This window comes from Takifugu flavidus, chromosome 13 (genome assembly GCF_003711565.1).
Source record: "Takifugu flavidus isolate HTHZ2018 chromosome 13, ASM371156v2, whole genome shotgun sequence".
Lineage (NCBI taxonomy): Eukaryota > Metazoa > Chordata > Actinopteri > Tetraodontiformes > Tetraodontidae > Takifugu > Takifugu flavidus.
The window spans coordinates 3,466,050-3,482,118 of NC_079532.1; the positions used below are offsets into that span (position 1 = coordinate 3,466,050).

Below are 16,069 nucleotides of genomic sequence, written 5' to 3' on the forward strand. Positions count from 1 at the left end.
ACAAATTAAACCAGAAGTAAATGTTTCTGTATTCAAACCCAATGCTTGCTATCAGAAACACGTTCCTCAAAAAACACTGGCTGAAATATGGTCTTCCAAAAATATGTAGGTTAAACCGTTACCACATACTGGAGGGTGGGATTCTAGGCTGTAAATGTGGGCCACATCTGCACTGTTCTTTTTAACCCCCTTCTGAGCCAGAGGGAATTTAACTACCACTATTAACGTGTGCTGTTTTTTGTGTGTGTGTGTCTGCAGCATTTCACTGGTATATTTACATCTTATGAGTCGATTCAGGTCACAACGCTGCATAACAAACACTTCAGACCCTGAAGCTTAGTTTAAGGGATAACAGGGAGATACTATAGTACATTCACATCTTGTTCAGCCTCACTGTGATGCAGAAGAGTTCAATTATCCTCTGAACAACAGCGTTTATCTAAAATGATAACAGGATAACAGACAACCCATTTCAAAAAGTGCCAGTGCTTGTCAGTGTGAAATTGAATTAAAGAGCTGCTGAAGCAGGAACACGGAGCTGCTGTCAAACCATTTAAACAGTGAGAAAAAGAAATGGTTCCAGTTTCCTGCGTGGCTGACAGGAGAAAGAAACGCAGCTTCTGACTGAGGCCCGAACATGCGTTGCTGCAGGGAAACACGCGACGGTCCCTGCCGCGCTGCACGCGTGATAAAGCCGACAGGAAGGAGAGGCAGAGGAGGTGTAACCTCACACCAGGCTTGGTGGCACCTGCTCCCGGACGCCACAGGTCAACGGGAAGGATTTGACATGCAGACTCATGTTTCTGCTGGTGACTGTAGAGTCAGGAGGGAGTAACCAAACCCTCCAGGGCCGTTTGTACAGTGAAGGTTAAAGTGTTTAAGTAAAGCACTTACAAACATCATGCAGCGGCTCTTCATCACAGCCAAAGGTTAAGCTGGTATAAAACCCCAGGTTCTGCTGACAAAGCAGTGTGAGTGCGCGTACATGTGTGTGTGTTTCGAGATGGGAGGGGTGCCGTGTGACTTTACCGTCCAGGGACACTCACCGATGAAGAGGATGGGGAAGGTGATGAAGAGGAGAAAGACATGTGGCACCACGTTGAGGGCGTCCAGGAAGCAGCCGTTGTTCAGGACCCCCGCGTCCACGTTGTAGGCCACCGAGTTATTCTCGTTCCCACAGAACGCCAAGGACATGGTGGAGCCGGGACCCTGCCAGGGAGAACCGTCCAGAAGAGGAAGAGGAAGGAGGAAGACCACCAGACAGAGAAACAGAGAGGTTTAAACAAAGACTCTCAGAGCATCTCGCCAATTCCCTTTGTAATCCAGCTTCCAAATTTTGGATTCCGAGAGCAGACGGAGGGAGAGAGAGGGGGGAGGACGGAAGAGGCGGGAAGGGGTCAGAGACAGTCACAGTCCGGTGCAGCCGCAGCTCCCGCCCTTCCCCGGCACTCTAAGCGGCTCTCCGGACCATGCTGCTGAGAAAACGCTGCATCTCGTCCTCCCGCAGCCCCCAGTCATCCTTCAAAAGTCTGGCTTCGCTCGCACGCGGCTCCGCTGGAATGCGTTCAGTCACGCTCGCGCACACACAAGCACGCACGCAGGAGCGGGAGCAGCCGCGACATTCTGCAGAGAACCTGCTATTCCTGTCCCTCCGCAGACCAGAGCTCCCGACATCGACCTTGGAAGAGGAGAGGAGAGGAGCGGGAGCGCGGCGTGTGCGGGAGGGCTGGAGCACCGCGCAGCTCGGACGTAGGATGGGCGAGGGTAACGGAGACAGGTGAAGGATAAGAGAAGGAGAGAGAGCAAGAGGAGAGGGGAGGATACACGCGCGTATGAGTGATGCGCGCGTCATATCTAACGGTACGTGTGACGCATGAGCAACAACTTTGGAATCCTTTAAGACGCGGCGCCTCCATAAGTGCATGAATAAAGAATTATAGACAATAAAACATTAACGTGGGGATGCATGTACCGCAGCCAGGGCAGCAGGGGGCGTCCCGCCGCTGCCAAGGGCAGCTATGACCGAAGAGCCCCGCGGGGGCAGATTAATACACATGGAGACAGGAAGAGATCCGCGCAGTTTTATCTTACCAGTTAACATGATTTGCATTTAGCTTTATTCATATCACTTGGACCTTAAAAGCCACTGCTGGGTGGATCGGAACCAGTCGAATGTCTACAGCATGTTTATGTTTTAACTGTGAACTGTGAATGTTCTTTGTTGTCTGACGGTCATTTTTGTTTTTCTATCCTGTGATGATGGTTTGTAAGAGTGGGAAACGGACATTTGTGTTGCTTTTCTAGACTTCGGCAGGTGAAGAGGCTCATTTCCTGACAGAAAATTACAAACCAAGTGATAAAGTAGGAAAACATTTTGTTCCTGAAGCAAAAATGAGAGTATTTTTATCCTTTGCTCTGCATCAAATTGTGTTCTTTTTGTGTTCTAGGCTGATATCACCGGCTGAGTTCTGCCTCTACACCAGATGCATCAGTGGATTCCCTGTGAGAAGAGAAGCAGCCACTCACAAATGTTTAATCAATCCCGGGAACATTTCAATCTCGGAACTGTGCCACCTCCGACGAGCTTTCTGAAGTGTTTATGGCTGGATTCGTCTCTGATAATGGAGACGGTGGCGCTCCCCAAGTGCGACTCCATGTGTTTCAACATGATCCCAGCCTCTGATGGACGGTCTCATTACGGAGGCGCATCAATTGTGACCTAAAACGACTTGACTCGTCGTTAAAACAATCTGCATATTTACGAGCCCCGCGGGATCTATTGAGGGTGGGTAAATGAGAAATTCCCCACCGTGTCAGCTGTTTGCAGCCTCCGCACGGCTCCCATCAGAGGGACCAGGTGAGCAACACTTACCGGCCTGTGTCGGGAGATCATTGCGCTCCAGCGGTGGTTCTCCTGCTCCAAAACAACTTTAATACTTCATCCGGTTCGCTGGCTGCTAAAAATACAAAAGGGGGGGGTACGAGTCTCCTAAGATGTGGTCTCTCATGTGTTCCGCCGACTCCTTGCTGTCCTACTTTGAGTTTGATCATCCGACCAAGAGTCAACGCTTCCAGGGTGGAGGCGGGAGCTGACCACGGTGCTGAACCCGGGAACCGCTGCAGGAGGAGGAGGAGGAGGAGGGGGAGGAGGATTTTCTTCCCTTAAGAGGCCTCCTTTGTGTCAGGAAGAGTAGACGACAGGTACGACCCACAGGACACGCCGAAGCGGTCGATGCCACCCCGGAACGCGCTGCAGACGCCGGTCACGTCCGATGACGCGGGCGGGGATTACAGCACAGCGCGTTTATATAACCCAGCGTTGAGATGCTGCACGGCTGAACAACGCACAATCCCTCCTCAGCATTTGGTTCAACGGGGTGGGTTCAAACGTGCAGGATTCTGATCCGGTGCGTGTTTACTAGGAGGACAACGGGCGCACAGCTGGCGGTCCCGCGGTCAGCGGATGGATTCATATTCCAGGAGCACTGTTGCCCCCTGTGGTCACTGAATTATACAAAACTACGTGGCTCTCCATGTTTTCAGTAATGGAGGCTGAAAAGAGGGGGAAAGAACGATGCTCTGAAGATTATATTAGTCATAAAGTCAAGAGTATACTTTAAAGATGTTAATGTTAAACAGAGTTAATAAACACACAGGCAAGGATTTTCTTTTTTTCTTCTTTTTTTTTAGAAAATCAGGTAAAAACCATGTAAAACAGAACCTTGTATGAGTGCGAGAAGTCATTTATTTGAGCTTTTGAAAAGATTACAGAGCTGCAACTGGCTACTAATTAGCTGTGATTGCTAAATTGATGAGTGATTCTGAGGTCATCACCGAACAGCCGAATAGGATAAGTATTACAGGAAGCCACGAAAATATCGAGTGACTCCTCCTTCAGTGCACAAAGAGAGTGAGGGAGCTGTAACCCGATGGCTGTCACAGAAGAGTCAGTGGTGATCAATAAAACCCTGAGACAAGCTCCCGTTTGTTTTCAGACAACGTGTTATGGTGATTAATGAAGACTGTGACTCCTGAAGGGATCAGCATCGCCAGGAAGCTGCTTTTGACTCTAGAAGAAGGTCCTGCAGGGGGAGCGAAGAAGAAACAATTAAGAGTGTGACAGACGTGCTCAATCCTGCTGTAATCAACACAACAGCATGCATGTAAACACGGCCAACGCAGGGGAAAGGAAGGTTCCACCTTGAAATCCAGTCCTGCCTGCGCATTAATCACATCTCACTGCAGTTTGCATGTAACAGTCTCAAGGAACAATCTCAATCACAACAACTGCCAAGGACTTCTGGGATGATGCTACGTATGAGCACAATGTATATGACTCAGATATATGGTGCTGAAAGCATCAGCTATAACCATCCCCACTGAAATAGCAGAGCTGGTGCTGCTGTGGAGCACGTGTTCGGGTCGTAAAGAAACGGCGCCTGGAGGAAGAGCCTGCTCTCTCCACATGTGGAAATGACAAATGAGATGCAGACGCATAAATCTGCGCGCCTGTAAAAAGGTGACTGAAGACAAAAGACCAAAATAGTGTCGGCTGCCTTCTGATTGACAGGGAGACTGTCACATGTTGGAAAGTGAGGAGGGGGGAGGGGCAACAACAAATGCCACACAGACCTCCCCCGCCAGGCATGCAGTGAGGAAGAGGAGGCTCGAAAACTGAGCCGATTACCGGGACGAGCGGGCGGCTAGTGGTGCAGAAGGTAGCCGTGTCTGTATAGAGCGGCACTGCCCTCAAACACCGCTCTGTTCACAGCGGGACTGACTGATGCCGACTTAGGGCTGCACACACAAACCACGCTGTCATACTACCAAGTGACGGGGCCAAAATCAGCACAGATCCGGACAGAACACATGGAGCAGGCCGCAGCGGCGATGCTTACACTTCGTCTTCGTATTCCTTCGGAGGAGAGACGGCAATCACGACGTCGATCCAGTCCTGCGGGGACAAAGGGGCGGGCCGTCAGGGTCGGGCTGCTATTAGAGCGTTTCAGCGTCTTTCTCTCACCCCTCCGCCGTTCCAGGCCCGAGCCAGAGAGTTCTGTCCCTCGCTCAGAGAGGCATCGGTCAGGATCTTCCCGTTCACGGCCATGAGCTCGTCTCCTGGAACGACGCCGCCTGCACACAAGCACGTCGGAGGTGCTCATCGCCAAACACGCTCACAGCAGAGGGATAAGTCCTCATGTTCTACACAATGGCCTGATCCCCTCCCCCCATTACCATGGAGACATTTAAAAGGCACACTCGTCCTACTCAGCGAACACTGTGGTTGCATTTTTATCCAGGATGCTGCCTCCTCAGGTGAACTACTGGAATATAATTAGTACTTATAGATGCTCTCTGGGTCGCTGTAAGTGGAAGAATGGGGGAGCTTAAGTCTTATTAAGGACATAAAATCACTAGTTAATCAGGCAAAGTCAGCAGCGGAGTGCAGTCGAGAAGCTGAGCTCTGAAGATAATTAAAAAGGGTCAATGCCACGATTTTTTACTGATTCAATACATTGATTGAACATTTTGAATGTAGATTTTTGGATTGACTCTTCAGAACACAGCTTATAAATGTAATTCTTCCCCCCCCCCATTCACATTTGATAATTTTACCTTAAAAAACACAAACGTGTCCTGAGAGGCTGCGGACAAATGAATCATTTAACAACGAGCTGGACCTCCAAACTAACCGTGTTTATCTGCAGCACCGCCTTCATACACAGACGACACCACCAGCTTTCCCAACGGAGAGTCCGCACCCCCCTCCAGAGCGACGTCCAGCTGTCCAACCTTAAAGAACAATGGACGCCGGCAGTCTGTCACATTTGAGAGGAGCCAAGAATCCTCTTACATTGAGCAGAGTGAAGGGTACCTTTTTGATTCTCAGCAGTCGCACATCTCTCCCATTTATCTGCTCTGAGGTGAACTAATGGTAAAAGATGTGGAATAGAGGAACAACCGTTGCACACCAACATGCATTTACACATCACAATAGACGTATAAAGCAGCATTCCGTATCACTAAATTGTGGCTAATTGTAATGAGTTTTCAAATAAAACAACATTGATCACTATTCGGCCTGTTGACAAATGGAGCTATTAGCATCACTTTCTATGAAACTGTGGAGTTATCATATTATTTCTGCATCTTCCTTTGAGGTCCACTGTGTGGGTTATAGCAGTACCCAGCCTGGAGGCCATTTAGTAATACAGTATATTCCCTTTCTGACAATAGATCCCTAAAAATAACATACTGGATCGCTAACTGCAGCAGTGATGCTAATTTAAAAGGTAATTATGGTTTAACACAGCTAAAAACAGACGCCTGCTAATGTCTAGATTCTCTTCTGATTTTGGTTAGAAGGAATTTAAACATCACTCAAGTAAAAACTAATTGACGATGCTAATTTTCATACAGTTGCAGCTTAATAATATCATACAATACCATTGAGTAAGGGTCAAACTCCTCCTCGTATTTCTGAAATCCCTGAAAGAGAAGCAACATGCAGTTCATTAACAGGGGTCAATATGTCAATAAGGTGTAAACACTGAGGCCAGAAAATGAAAAAGAAACGCGTGGGAGTGTCGTTAGTGTCTCTGAATGAAGTGCTGGAGAGTTTCCTTTGACAACAGATTGTTAGTTTTATATTCCTGCCGCCATGGTAATCAGAATTTACAGCTTCATACTCGGATTTAAATCACACAGAACATCTTTCCTAATCATTCTATTTACAATGACAGCATAATTCAAACAGAAGAGCAAAAGGGACAGAACATTAGTTCTGATAAAAGAAGGCAGAGCAGACTCAGAAAACAAACACATTCATCTTTCTATTCATTTCCTGTTGTTACGCACGCACTCTCACCGGAATACAAATGTAACAATGTATAATGTTTACTTTTCTTCGTCGCGGCTGGAAACAAAAACAATAAATGCGGCGTGCTGTTTCATTTAACAGATTCATTACGGACATGGTTTATCTCCAACCACCAGCTCCTTTCATCTCAGTATTGCGCTCTGCATCACCCCAGATAGAGGGCAGATTAAAAGGCCTTCCAGTACACGAGGCTTCCACTTTGTTCCCATTCAGTTAAACCCAGCAGCAGCAACACGCATGCATGCATGTATGCGACTATATAGTCACACTGCTGCACCAAATCAATACAAGTGCAGCCATCCATTAACAACAGGGCTGAACGTATGGGCAGCGATGCAGCCGGCAAAGATTGGAAACGATAAAGGAGGATGCATCGCTGAGGCTGCAGCCAGTCGAGTGGACGTTTACCGTGATAGTGCACACATGAGCGTCAGAAGGAAGGGGGGAAAAAAACTACAAATCAAGAAAATGTGGCAACGTGCGCATTACTTGTCGCTTGGTGTTTGATTTAAACGAGGAGTTGAACGGCACCATTCGTTTCAGCATTTCTGCAGGCTGAAACAATAGAGAGCATCATCACACACAGTTCTGAGGCCAGTTCACAGCAATACACACACGAGGGTTACTAGCATCACATTAAGCAACAGCAAACATTACGTGGCAGGTTTTAGCTAATAAAGACAACGACAGGGTAACCAATGGGTTCTGTCTTGGTTTTGATATTTTTGCTGGATGTGTTGACTAAGATTTGTCTTAAAGACTTTATTTTATTTTGCCTGTATGACTGTAAATAGAGGGTATATTACTTTGGTCTTTAGCAAGATTGTGTTTCTAAATCTTTTACTGTGTACCATCAGCTACCGACTGGTGGAATTTCTGGAAAACTCAGACTTGAAATCAGTAAAGGCGGTAAAATAAACTCATTCGGGCGGCTCCTCTCATACCGGGCCGTCAGGTCGGAGTGCCGATCGATGCGGATCTGGCCGGAGGGTTTTGGAGGGGGGCAGCATGACGGGCTTAGACATTACGGGGGCCGTCTGACGCCTCTGGTTGGGGGGACTAGGAGCCAGCTGCTGTTGGGGACAGACCAGGTACCAGCTGGATTCATACAGAGCGGCCTTTCCGTGAGATATAAGGCAGAATTTTACCGAAACGCAGGCTTACCAGGGGAGAGCTTGACCTGGAAATGCGACTGCCCTGGGAGATGTTTCTCATTACCTGAGCCACGGCAGAAACACTGACACACATCAGAGCTCTGAGGAAATATCAGTGTAACGCGCACACACACCCCCCCACACACACACACACACTCCCAGTTTTGCAAATATCAGAAAGCCGCGAGGCATTCAGGGCCCTCTGGAAAATGCAAAAGCCAAAACAACAACACACGGCTCTTCAAAAACCACCAGACTGCAGAGAGCCGTGAACAAACATCCATAACACCAAACGCTCGCTCCTGCCACAGAATAAAACAGACAGTCAGTGGAAGTCCTAATTAATTTAGTCCTAATTAATTAGTCTTAACACGTCACCACAGCAGCGTCATGCAGAAAACATACGCATACACCTATGCAGTAGCTTCCTGCCATGCACTTTCCTTTCTTTAGTAACAGCACCACTCCAACACAGCACCCCCACACGTGATGACACGGTCTGACCTGCGGACTAGAGGGGTGGGACATTTCACTGGTGTTGGAGGAGTAAATCCCTCCCCTGGGGAGATAGCCCCCCGCCTCCCACTCGCTTTTGTGCTCAGGTGGGCTGGACGACTGCTGGGGGCGGCGGTGCTGGCGGTACCCTCTGCTGAGGGGCGTCGCCTGGCCTCCAGGGTGCTGTGGGGGTGGGGGAGGAGGAGGAGGAGGGGGAGGTGGGGGAGGAGGGGGTGGTGGGGGAGGAGGCCGCGGGGTAGGCTGAGGTGATGAAGGAGGCCGCGAGGACTTCTGTGGAGGGGGGTAGTGTGGAGAAGGGGAGCGGAGGGGTTGTGGTTGGGGGGGTTTAAGGTGAGGCTGTGGGCGGAGCTTGTGTCCCTTGCTCGCCAAGGTAGAGGAGGCAGATAGTTTCCTGGCCCCAGGTGGTGAAGGAGCCCGCCGCTGTGGAGACCCAAAGGAGGAGGTTGGGGACTGGTTTGGTATGGTCGGGTTCAGCCTGGGCGAAGGTGGTGGGAGGGGCAGAGGAGGAGGAGGGTGGTTCATGCTGGGAGGGGTGGGGGCCAGCTTCTTCAGTGGGCCCCTCAAGCTCTGGTCCAACTCATCCAGGTTGATGTCATCCAGATCAGTGGTGGCCAGGTGGAGACCGCCGGGGAAACGCTTCACGGTGGGATCAGAGGCCGGAGAACACGGCGGGGAGAGCTTTAAAATCACAACACACCAGGAATAAAAACAATTAAACCAGCACTCATATAAAAGCCATAAACCCCCGCCCCCAAAGAGCAGACCATCAAATCCGATATGACCTTTCACCCACATTTGTACGTACATGGCTCCAAAACAACTTAACTGCACTGGGGTAATAAAAGCAAAAGGAGATGCCCCCGGAGGCGTCTGTACCTCTGGGGATTCACTCTCCACACAGGTGATCTGCTCCAGCCGAGTCTGGCAGAGACGTTCCACCCAGTGCTGCACTTTCTCCGACTCCTCCAGGTCTTCTCTCTCCGTCTCTGAAACCTAGGCCAGAACCAGGGTCCGGCAGCACCACACAACAGAACCAGATGCGGTTAATCCTGCAGCGTTGTAACGGTAACGCTGCAAGAGTGCATCACTTTGCATCAGCTATTCTCATTAGCAGCTAACTTGCGATCAATGTTCAGGTAAAGTAACTGAAGATGTCTCCATATTTCCACTTGACAGGGTGGAACTTTTGCTCGTGTACCTCCTGGACCAGCCGGTTTATCTTCAGCTGCTTCTCTCGTTCGTACATCTCTTCCTTCTCCTTGGCTAGCTTCAGCTCAAACTCCATCTCCTTCTTGTTCTTTCTCTGCTCCTGGAGTGTGTCTGTGTTGGAGAGTTTCTTCTTTTTTTTCTTCTTGTCACCTTTCTAAAGGTGACACGAGTGGGTCAAATTTGAAAGATAAATATAAATGAAGGAGAGGGCAGATGAAGCTGCCTCTGCGAACCACACAGCAACGACACGCAAACACACAGTTTTTAAAACGCGTGCACGTCATCCTCGTCTATGTGAACCACTCCACACTGAAGGACGGCAGCACGGTACCTTGCGGATTGATGGCAGTTTCCCCTCATATCGATAAAACCAACCGAAGGCTACAGACAGAGATGAAAACAGGTCACAGGGAATCGAGCCCCCATCCTGGGCAGTCAACACACTAAGCTGAGCATCTAAATAGATTACAGCCACACCACAGCAGCTCAACGGACATGAATTTAGCCTCTTGCTTCTTGGAAACCAGAGATTCAATCTGCCATTTGTCAGATGCAAGAACATTTTTCCTGCAGATCGGATGTTTTTATTTGGTGGCCTCGGCTGTATTGTTAATGTGGTTGTCAAAGGAACTCCAGCACTCTGTGTGTGTGTGTGTGTGTGTGTGTGTGTGTGTGTGTGTGGTGTGTGTTGTGTGTGTTGTGGTGTGTGTGTGGTGTGTGTGAGAGAGAGAGAGCGTTGGCGGAAGCTGTGGCCCCCGACTCACTCTTCTGTCCTGCTCTTCCTCCTTGTCTTCCTCCGTTAAGGAGCTGTCTTCATGCACTTCAACATCACAGCACACAGAAGTGATAGAATGAGGAAGAGGGAGGGGAAAAGAGGGGGAAAGAGAGAGAAAGAGAGAGCATGCATAAAAAACAGGCGAACGAAGCGACACACAGGCAAAGTGAAAAAAAACCCTGCAGGTTTAGAAGTAAATGGAGAAACAAAGACAGTTTCCAGGGCCCTTACGAGAACTCTTGGTCTTTGGGCTTTGGGAACCTTTCTTCTCTGGTGGAACGGGGGATGGACTCTTTGGAGAACGGGGGCTCTTGGGCCGGGCTTTGGCCCCCCAGTCCTCCTCCCACTCCTTGTTGTGCTTCCTCTCCAGAGCTTCAATCCTTCAAAGAAGCAGGATGAGTTACGCACATCAGACACTGAATATTTAAAACCAGAAAAGCCACTCTGTACTTTTCCATCTCTTTCTTGTAGCGCTCCTCTTCCTCTGCTGTTTTCCTGGACATCTCCAAAAGTCTCCTGTCAAATGATACATATGCACTTGCAAAACCTTTTAAAACAAGGCTAGAATTGTCTTCCGGTGGTCTGCCAGGATCACTCACTGCTTCTCCTTTTCCTGCTGCTCTTTGAGGATCTTGTTGGTCTCCAGTGCCACCTTCTTCTGGTGCATCAGCTCCTGTCTGTCCAGCTCCCTCCGAGCCTCCAGCGCCAGCCGCTCCTCATCCGTCATAAACAGCTCGCTGCCCTGAGAGATGAAAAACACCCCAAGAGCTGTGGTACCCACTGGACTTCTGTCAATTACCCAAAACCTGCTTTTAGAACCTGGTTAAAGCCCGACTGATGGTGCAATGTGAATAACAGCCACCAGGTAACACATTAGATAATCCAAATTAGAGTTAAAACTTCATAACAAGCTGCAGCTCTCATGACAGTGTACTTACAGCCCCAGTCAGGACAGTAATGGTCAGACTTCTGCTGCTCTTCAGGACTCTCACAGCCTGGAAATGAGCATCAAAAATGCTCAGTCTGAAGTGAACCATGCGTAGTCATCATGCTTAAACATTAATTCTGTTGTTCTACTGCTCAGTGAGTTTAATAAGAACATATAAAACAGTCTGAGTAGTCACAAAAACACACATTTTGACTAACACACCTCTTTGTGGTCCACACTGGTGAAATCCACACCATTCACCTCCACAATCTGGTCACCAACCTGGAGTTCAGGGTGAGACGCAGAAGCGATTTAACATCAGACGAGGCGGTTGAATTTTAAATGGCGTTTTTAAATGTGTATTTTAAAAACTGTAACCTCGAGTCCGACTTCAGCAGAAAGGGAGCCTGGCTTGACATTGCTGATGTAGATCCCAGGCTTCTGGGTCGGACCACTGGAGATGCTGATGCCCATGCCCCTGGTGCCCACTAGGCTGAGAAAAACCTTCTTCTCCTTGATTTCTTTGCCTCCAATGGACGCCAGACCCGCAACACTGCTTTTTTTCTCCTGTGAGGAACCAGGACAGATAAATACTGTCTGAAGATGTCACCTGGATTTTATGAAAACACAACAGAGCTGTTACGTACCCCCGACTCTGATACAAACTGGTCGACAAACTGCCATTTGAGGGGTTCGTCTGGTGAGCTGTGGGTTTAAAACAGCAGATACGGTCGCGCTTCACATCACTCACTAAAACAGGAAGTAAACAGCGGCGTTTATTACGTTACCTCTTCGCTGGGATCATCCCCACATCTGTACCGATTAAAAACAGATATTTAAGGAATTACTGTGAGGCAAAAGTCATCAGTAACAATGCTGCTCAGGAAATTAAGGTTGGGTTTGACATACGGCGGACTTTGAGGGACACAATCTTTTTGGTCTTGATGAGACTGATGACCTCTTCGTGGATACAGGAGGAGATGGAGTATCCGTTGATGCGTACAATCTCATCTCCAACCTATCGATCATCATAGGGTTTGATGAAATGGACATGTTCGCAATCAAACTGTCAGACTGGGCCTTTACTGCCCATAACAAATGCCATCAATTCTTATTAAAGGCCAAAGCCAAAAGATTTATTGATCCATCCAACACCTTTTTTTTTTTTTTTGATTTGAAAGTAAAAACTATCTGGTTGATTGTTGCTTCCTCATGTGACTGTTGCCTGCTTTTTTTGGCTTAGCTTCACATTTATCTCCTACGTATAATGTAAATCTGCCATGAATACAAATGATTTAATCTGAAAGATAGAATCAGTATTAGAAACAGACTGGAGTTCTGTTGCATAGAATTCTTTATATGCGTTAAGAAGTAAAATTGGAATAAATTAAAGTCAGAGAAAAGGAAACAACCCTAATTTACCAGTACTGAATCAATCTAGAGTCTGTATCCTTATTTTTCTGTTTAACTTCATTGTCGCTGTTTTGATCAATTTAATATCGGTATTTCAGCACCACCTACTGTATCATGATGGTATTGCAGACACACAAGGCCGCATGGAAATACTGAAATTTGAGATTATGTATTTATCTGACACCACTACTAAAAAGACTATAGACTTGGTGTTTTATACATTCCTGTAGCTCACAGGCACTTGAACAAAAAGCAAAACCTATGCAGAAAAATAAGAGAGAAGAGAAAAATATTCATAATTTGTCACCTGCAGGCCAACATTTCCAGCCTGGCCATCTTTGACGATCCTCGATATGTAGAGGCCGCAGCCGAACTCCAGCCCTCCTCGCACGCTCAGACCCAGGCCTTCTCGATGCGTCCGATCCAAACGCACCTCTTTCAGCTTCCTGGTCAAAAATCAGCGTACAGGGATGAGGACGCGTGGAGATATGAATAGAGAAAAGAAAATCCTAGATGTGCAGAACTCACCGTGACCTCCTGGGGGTGAGGAGGTCGTACTCCACCTGGTGTTTAAGTGGAATGAGAGGCCGGATGGCATCAAACAGAGGCAGGCGCTTTGGTTCGTTGATGACCAGCTTCAGATCCCCGACCAGCACGGGGAGGTCCATGGACCTAGGGGAGCAGAGAGAACACATTTACACACATAGAAGATTATAATAGTGTTCCTTTGAGATGAACATGCCATCAGCATCAGTGGCAACTTTGTGATTTCACAGCTCACTTTACCAGATGAGTTCTTCTCAGTCCCAATGATGCTGACTCCTAGGAAACCACGTTCAATGGAAGACAAAAGGAGCCCAGACGAGCAATTACTGCAGCGCTGCTACAGCTATGGTATTAAATCTGACCATCGGGCCTCCACTCTGAATTATTCATCGGAGCCAATTTAGCTCCGTTTGGAGGGTGAACACGAAAAAGGGCTTTTGTAGATAACTGGCCAGGCTTGTCGGAGCACAGTGGAAACTGATCAGAGGCTTAACCGGCACGTAAAAAGATTCATTGAAACATGCCCCCCCCCTGTTCATTCATTCATTAAGACGGCAGGCTATCAGAATTCTTGATGGAGCACAAAAACTAGAGGGTGTCAGACATCAGCCTGCAAGAATGTAAAAATGGAGGCATAATTGATAAAGAAGCATCAAAGAGCGCTCACACCCCAGACTAGTAAATATAATAATGCAAATGTGTGAAAAAGCAGAGAGACAAAAGGAGGGGGGGCAGATGCCACTCACTGGTGATACATGCGGAGGACGTCGTACAGGTAGTCCTTCTCGGCTTCATTTTCAATCAGAGACTCCACCTGCAGCGAGGAACAAGCATGAAGAACCCCGTCCCGTCTCACAGCCGTGAGCGTCTCACACAAACCTGATGGCGACTCAGCTGCAGCAGAACCGTTTTGAGGAAGCGCTTTGGCCAATCACTGATGTAACACATGTCTTTCCCCTTCCAAGTGAACCAGCTCGCAACTCGGTCAACTTTAGCTTAGAGACGGAACTGTGCCGCGTCGACTACCAGCCTCCTCAGACTGGGACCCTCCCCTGACCATCAAGCCTCTGAGGAGCGGCGGCTGCACCGCTCAGGCGGGACAGCACCAGGAGGGGGTGTCATCTTACATCTCATGACACAGGCGAAGGTGAACATTTACACCTGGCATTCACACACAAACACGCAACTAAAGATGCTTTAAAACACCGGCTCCCCTGATGTTTGTAACCTTGAAGGAATATGCACATCGCCTACGGTTCAATAGGTGCATTGCACAGAGGCATCCGTGCACGACATGGCGTTTATGGCTGTCATAAATGTATCTTGTGCGAGTGTTGCGCAACACTCAGCCCCTCCTGCAACATGGAGCTAACTGCAGACTTTGGTACCATAAACCAATGAGACGAGTCTGTGTAATGCAGTTTTCAGATATAAATCCTAAACTGTTCCCATTGAGCTCTGGATAAAATCATAATAGGTTTTAACTAAAATAACAGAACACCCATTAAAAGTAATTTCATCTGTGAATGCACAGCAACAACAGGAGCGTCCCAAATAAAAACAAAGCCTTCTTGTGGATCCGTGGATCCCTCGGCTTCTAATTAAACCATAAATTGTCCCATCTCTTCCGCTCAGCCGCTCAGCTCTGACTCAGTCTATGTTATCTAATGCTAATATGCTCTTTGTGGGGAGGCTGTAGTTCGGATCCCAGTTTAACCACAGGCAGCACAGATGGCTGTGGGACGATCCCAGCATGATCAATGGTTAAAACCACCCATATCCAGTTACCATTTACTCATATTCATGTGGTTCGTCAGCAACAGAGTATTCAGATCTGACGAAACTCATAAAATTCCATATAAATTCCAGTGAAATTAGCTTCCTCCTAAGTCTTTTACCTTACACAGATCAGGTGATCTACAGCCACTAGAAAAACACATCAATTCATTTGCATTTGTGTACGCATCTCTATAAACCCTTTAATCTTTAGTAACAGGATCTTCTGTGGTCCAAATATTTAAAAAAAAAAAGTTTAATCATATCTTCTATACAGTATATATGAGAGTAAACAAAATAATAATACCCCAATGAAAATCGTGTCACTCTGGACATCTAATTAAAAATGAATTCAACTGAGAAATAATGTAGCAACTTCATCCTGTAATATTCAACCATATAGCTATAACATGGTGTATTTAGATTATTTCTGGAGAAAATGTTAAGAACTGTTGTTTTATTTGCCTCAGGCTTTGGATCGGGCCTGCGTCAGCTGCGTAACAACTGGAGACACACCGGAGCGACAACCAGGTAGCGCAAAGAGCATTTTAGAGATTTGTTTAGTAGATGCATGAATAATATTCGGAGATAAAAAGATTACTTCACCATACCTTGTGTCTAAATTCCCGGGCAACTTTCCGCTCCATCGCCAAGAGACGCTAAAAACAAAACACAGCAGACCGTGAGAGCCGGGTTCAGGTGAAGTTTGAGAGGACCACGACATCAAGCTAGAGGTCGGGAAAACAGGGATATCCGATTGTGCCTTTCAAAATAAGATACTTCTTTTTCTGGCCGTAGGTAACCAACTTGTGAGTGCTCTACCGGTGCCTTTCGGCTTGGTGTGTGAAGTCGAATGCCCTTAGCCTTATTTT

General features: G+C 47.6%; 3 protein-coding genes and 1 long non-coding RNA gene across 8 annotated transcripts in view; 1 reads left to right on the plus strand and 3 right to left on the minus strand.

Moving 5' to 3' along the window:
• The window catches only part of abcc8 (ATP-binding cassette, sub-family C (CFTR/MRP), member 8), a 26,816-nt gene extending 23,181 nt beyond the window's left edge, over window positions 1–3,635 (minus strand). For all 4 annotated transcript variants that reach the window (XM_057052494.1, XM_057052493.1, XM_057052492.1 and 1 more), the window contains exons 1-2: window positions 2,873–3,635; window positions 1,047–1,209 (exon numbers count right to left, since the gene is read on the minus strand). In XM_057052494.1, coding sequence (XP_056908474.1) covers window positions 1,047–1,209; window positions 2,873–2,893 — 184 coding nt within the window. In that variant the 5' untranslated portion in view covers window positions 2,894–3,635. The remainder of the gene's footprint in view (window positions 1–1,046; window positions 1,210–2,872) is intronic.
• Window positions 1,054–6,076, plus strand: LOC130536508 (uncharacterized). Its single transcript, XR_008953365.1, has 3 exons — window positions 1,054–1,860; window positions 2,305–2,361; window positions 2,448–6,076. It is a non-coding gene; the product is annotated as an uncharacterized LOC130536508 (long non-coding RNA).
• Window positions 3,723–15,942, minus strand: ush1c (Usher syndrome 1C). The gene is made up of 20 exons (XM_057052501.1): window positions 15,809–15,942; window positions 14,168–14,235; window positions 13,404–13,547; window positions 13,183–13,321; window positions 12,372–12,480; window positions 12,251–12,275; window positions 12,110–12,167; window positions 11,841–12,029; window positions 11,685–11,744; window positions 11,473–11,529; window positions 11,134–11,276; window positions 10,985–11,050; window positions 10,766–10,914; window positions 10,524–10,579; window positions 6,448–6,489; window positions 5,876–5,929; window positions 5,694–5,793; window positions 5,024–5,133; window positions 4,899–4,954; window positions 3,723–4,082 (listed from the first exon to the last, which is right to left on the minus strand). Exons 1-20 carry the CDS (start codon window positions 15,842–15,844, stop codon window positions 4,070–4,072), a joined length of 1,674 nt encoding a protein of 557 aa, XP_056908481.1. The 5' UTR covers window positions 15,845–15,942; the 3' UTR covers window positions 3,723–4,069.
• On the minus strand, window positions 7,370–10,434 carry LOC130536504 (harmonin-like). Of its 2 annotated transcripts, XR_008953364.1 has the most exons (4): window positions 10,091–10,434; window positions 9,749–9,913; window positions 8,045–9,543; window positions 7,370–7,953 (listed from the first exon to the last, which is right to left on the minus strand). XR_008953364.1 is itself a non-coding variant. In XM_057052502.1 (3 exons), exons 1-3 carry the CDS (start codon window positions 10,319–10,321, stop codon window positions 8,401–8,403), a joined length of 1,539 nt encoding a protein of 512 aa, XP_056908482.1. In that variant the 5' UTR covers window positions 10,322–10,434; the 3' UTR covers window positions 7,370–8,400. The 2 variants fall into 2 exon arrangements, 1 of the variants encoding a protein (XP_056908482.1); XM_057052502.1 differs by having other exon boundaries at window positions 7,370–9,543.
• Window positions 15,943–16,069: the final 127 nt, after the last annotated feature.

Bases quoted from the DNA above. Each gene is read 5' to 3' on its own strand.
- LOC130536504 (XM_057052502.1), bottom strand. From the start codon at position 10,321: ATGTTCTTGCATCTGACAAATGGCAGATTGAATCTCTGGTTTCCAAGA. The intron at 9,914-10,090 runs GTACCGTGCTGC...TGTCACCTTTAG, and splicing joins AACTGCCATCAATCCGCAAG to AAAGGTGACAAGAAGAAAAA. The intron at 9,544-9,748 runs GTACACGAGCAA...GTTCTGGCCTAG, and splicing joins TAAACCGGCTGGTCCAGGAG to GTTTCAGAGACGGAGAGAGA.
- ush1c (XM_057052501.1), bottom strand. From the start codon at position 15,844: ATGGAGCGGAAAGTTGCCCGGGAATTTAGACACAAG. The intron at 11,051-11,133 runs GTGAGTGATCCT...ATCATTTGACAG, and splicing joins CAGCAGGAAAAGGAGAAGCA to GAGACTTTTGGAGATGTCCA. The intron at 5,930-6,447 runs GTATTGTATGAT...TTTTACCATTAG, and splicing joins AGTTTGACCCTTACTCAATG to TTCACCTCAGAGCAGATAAA.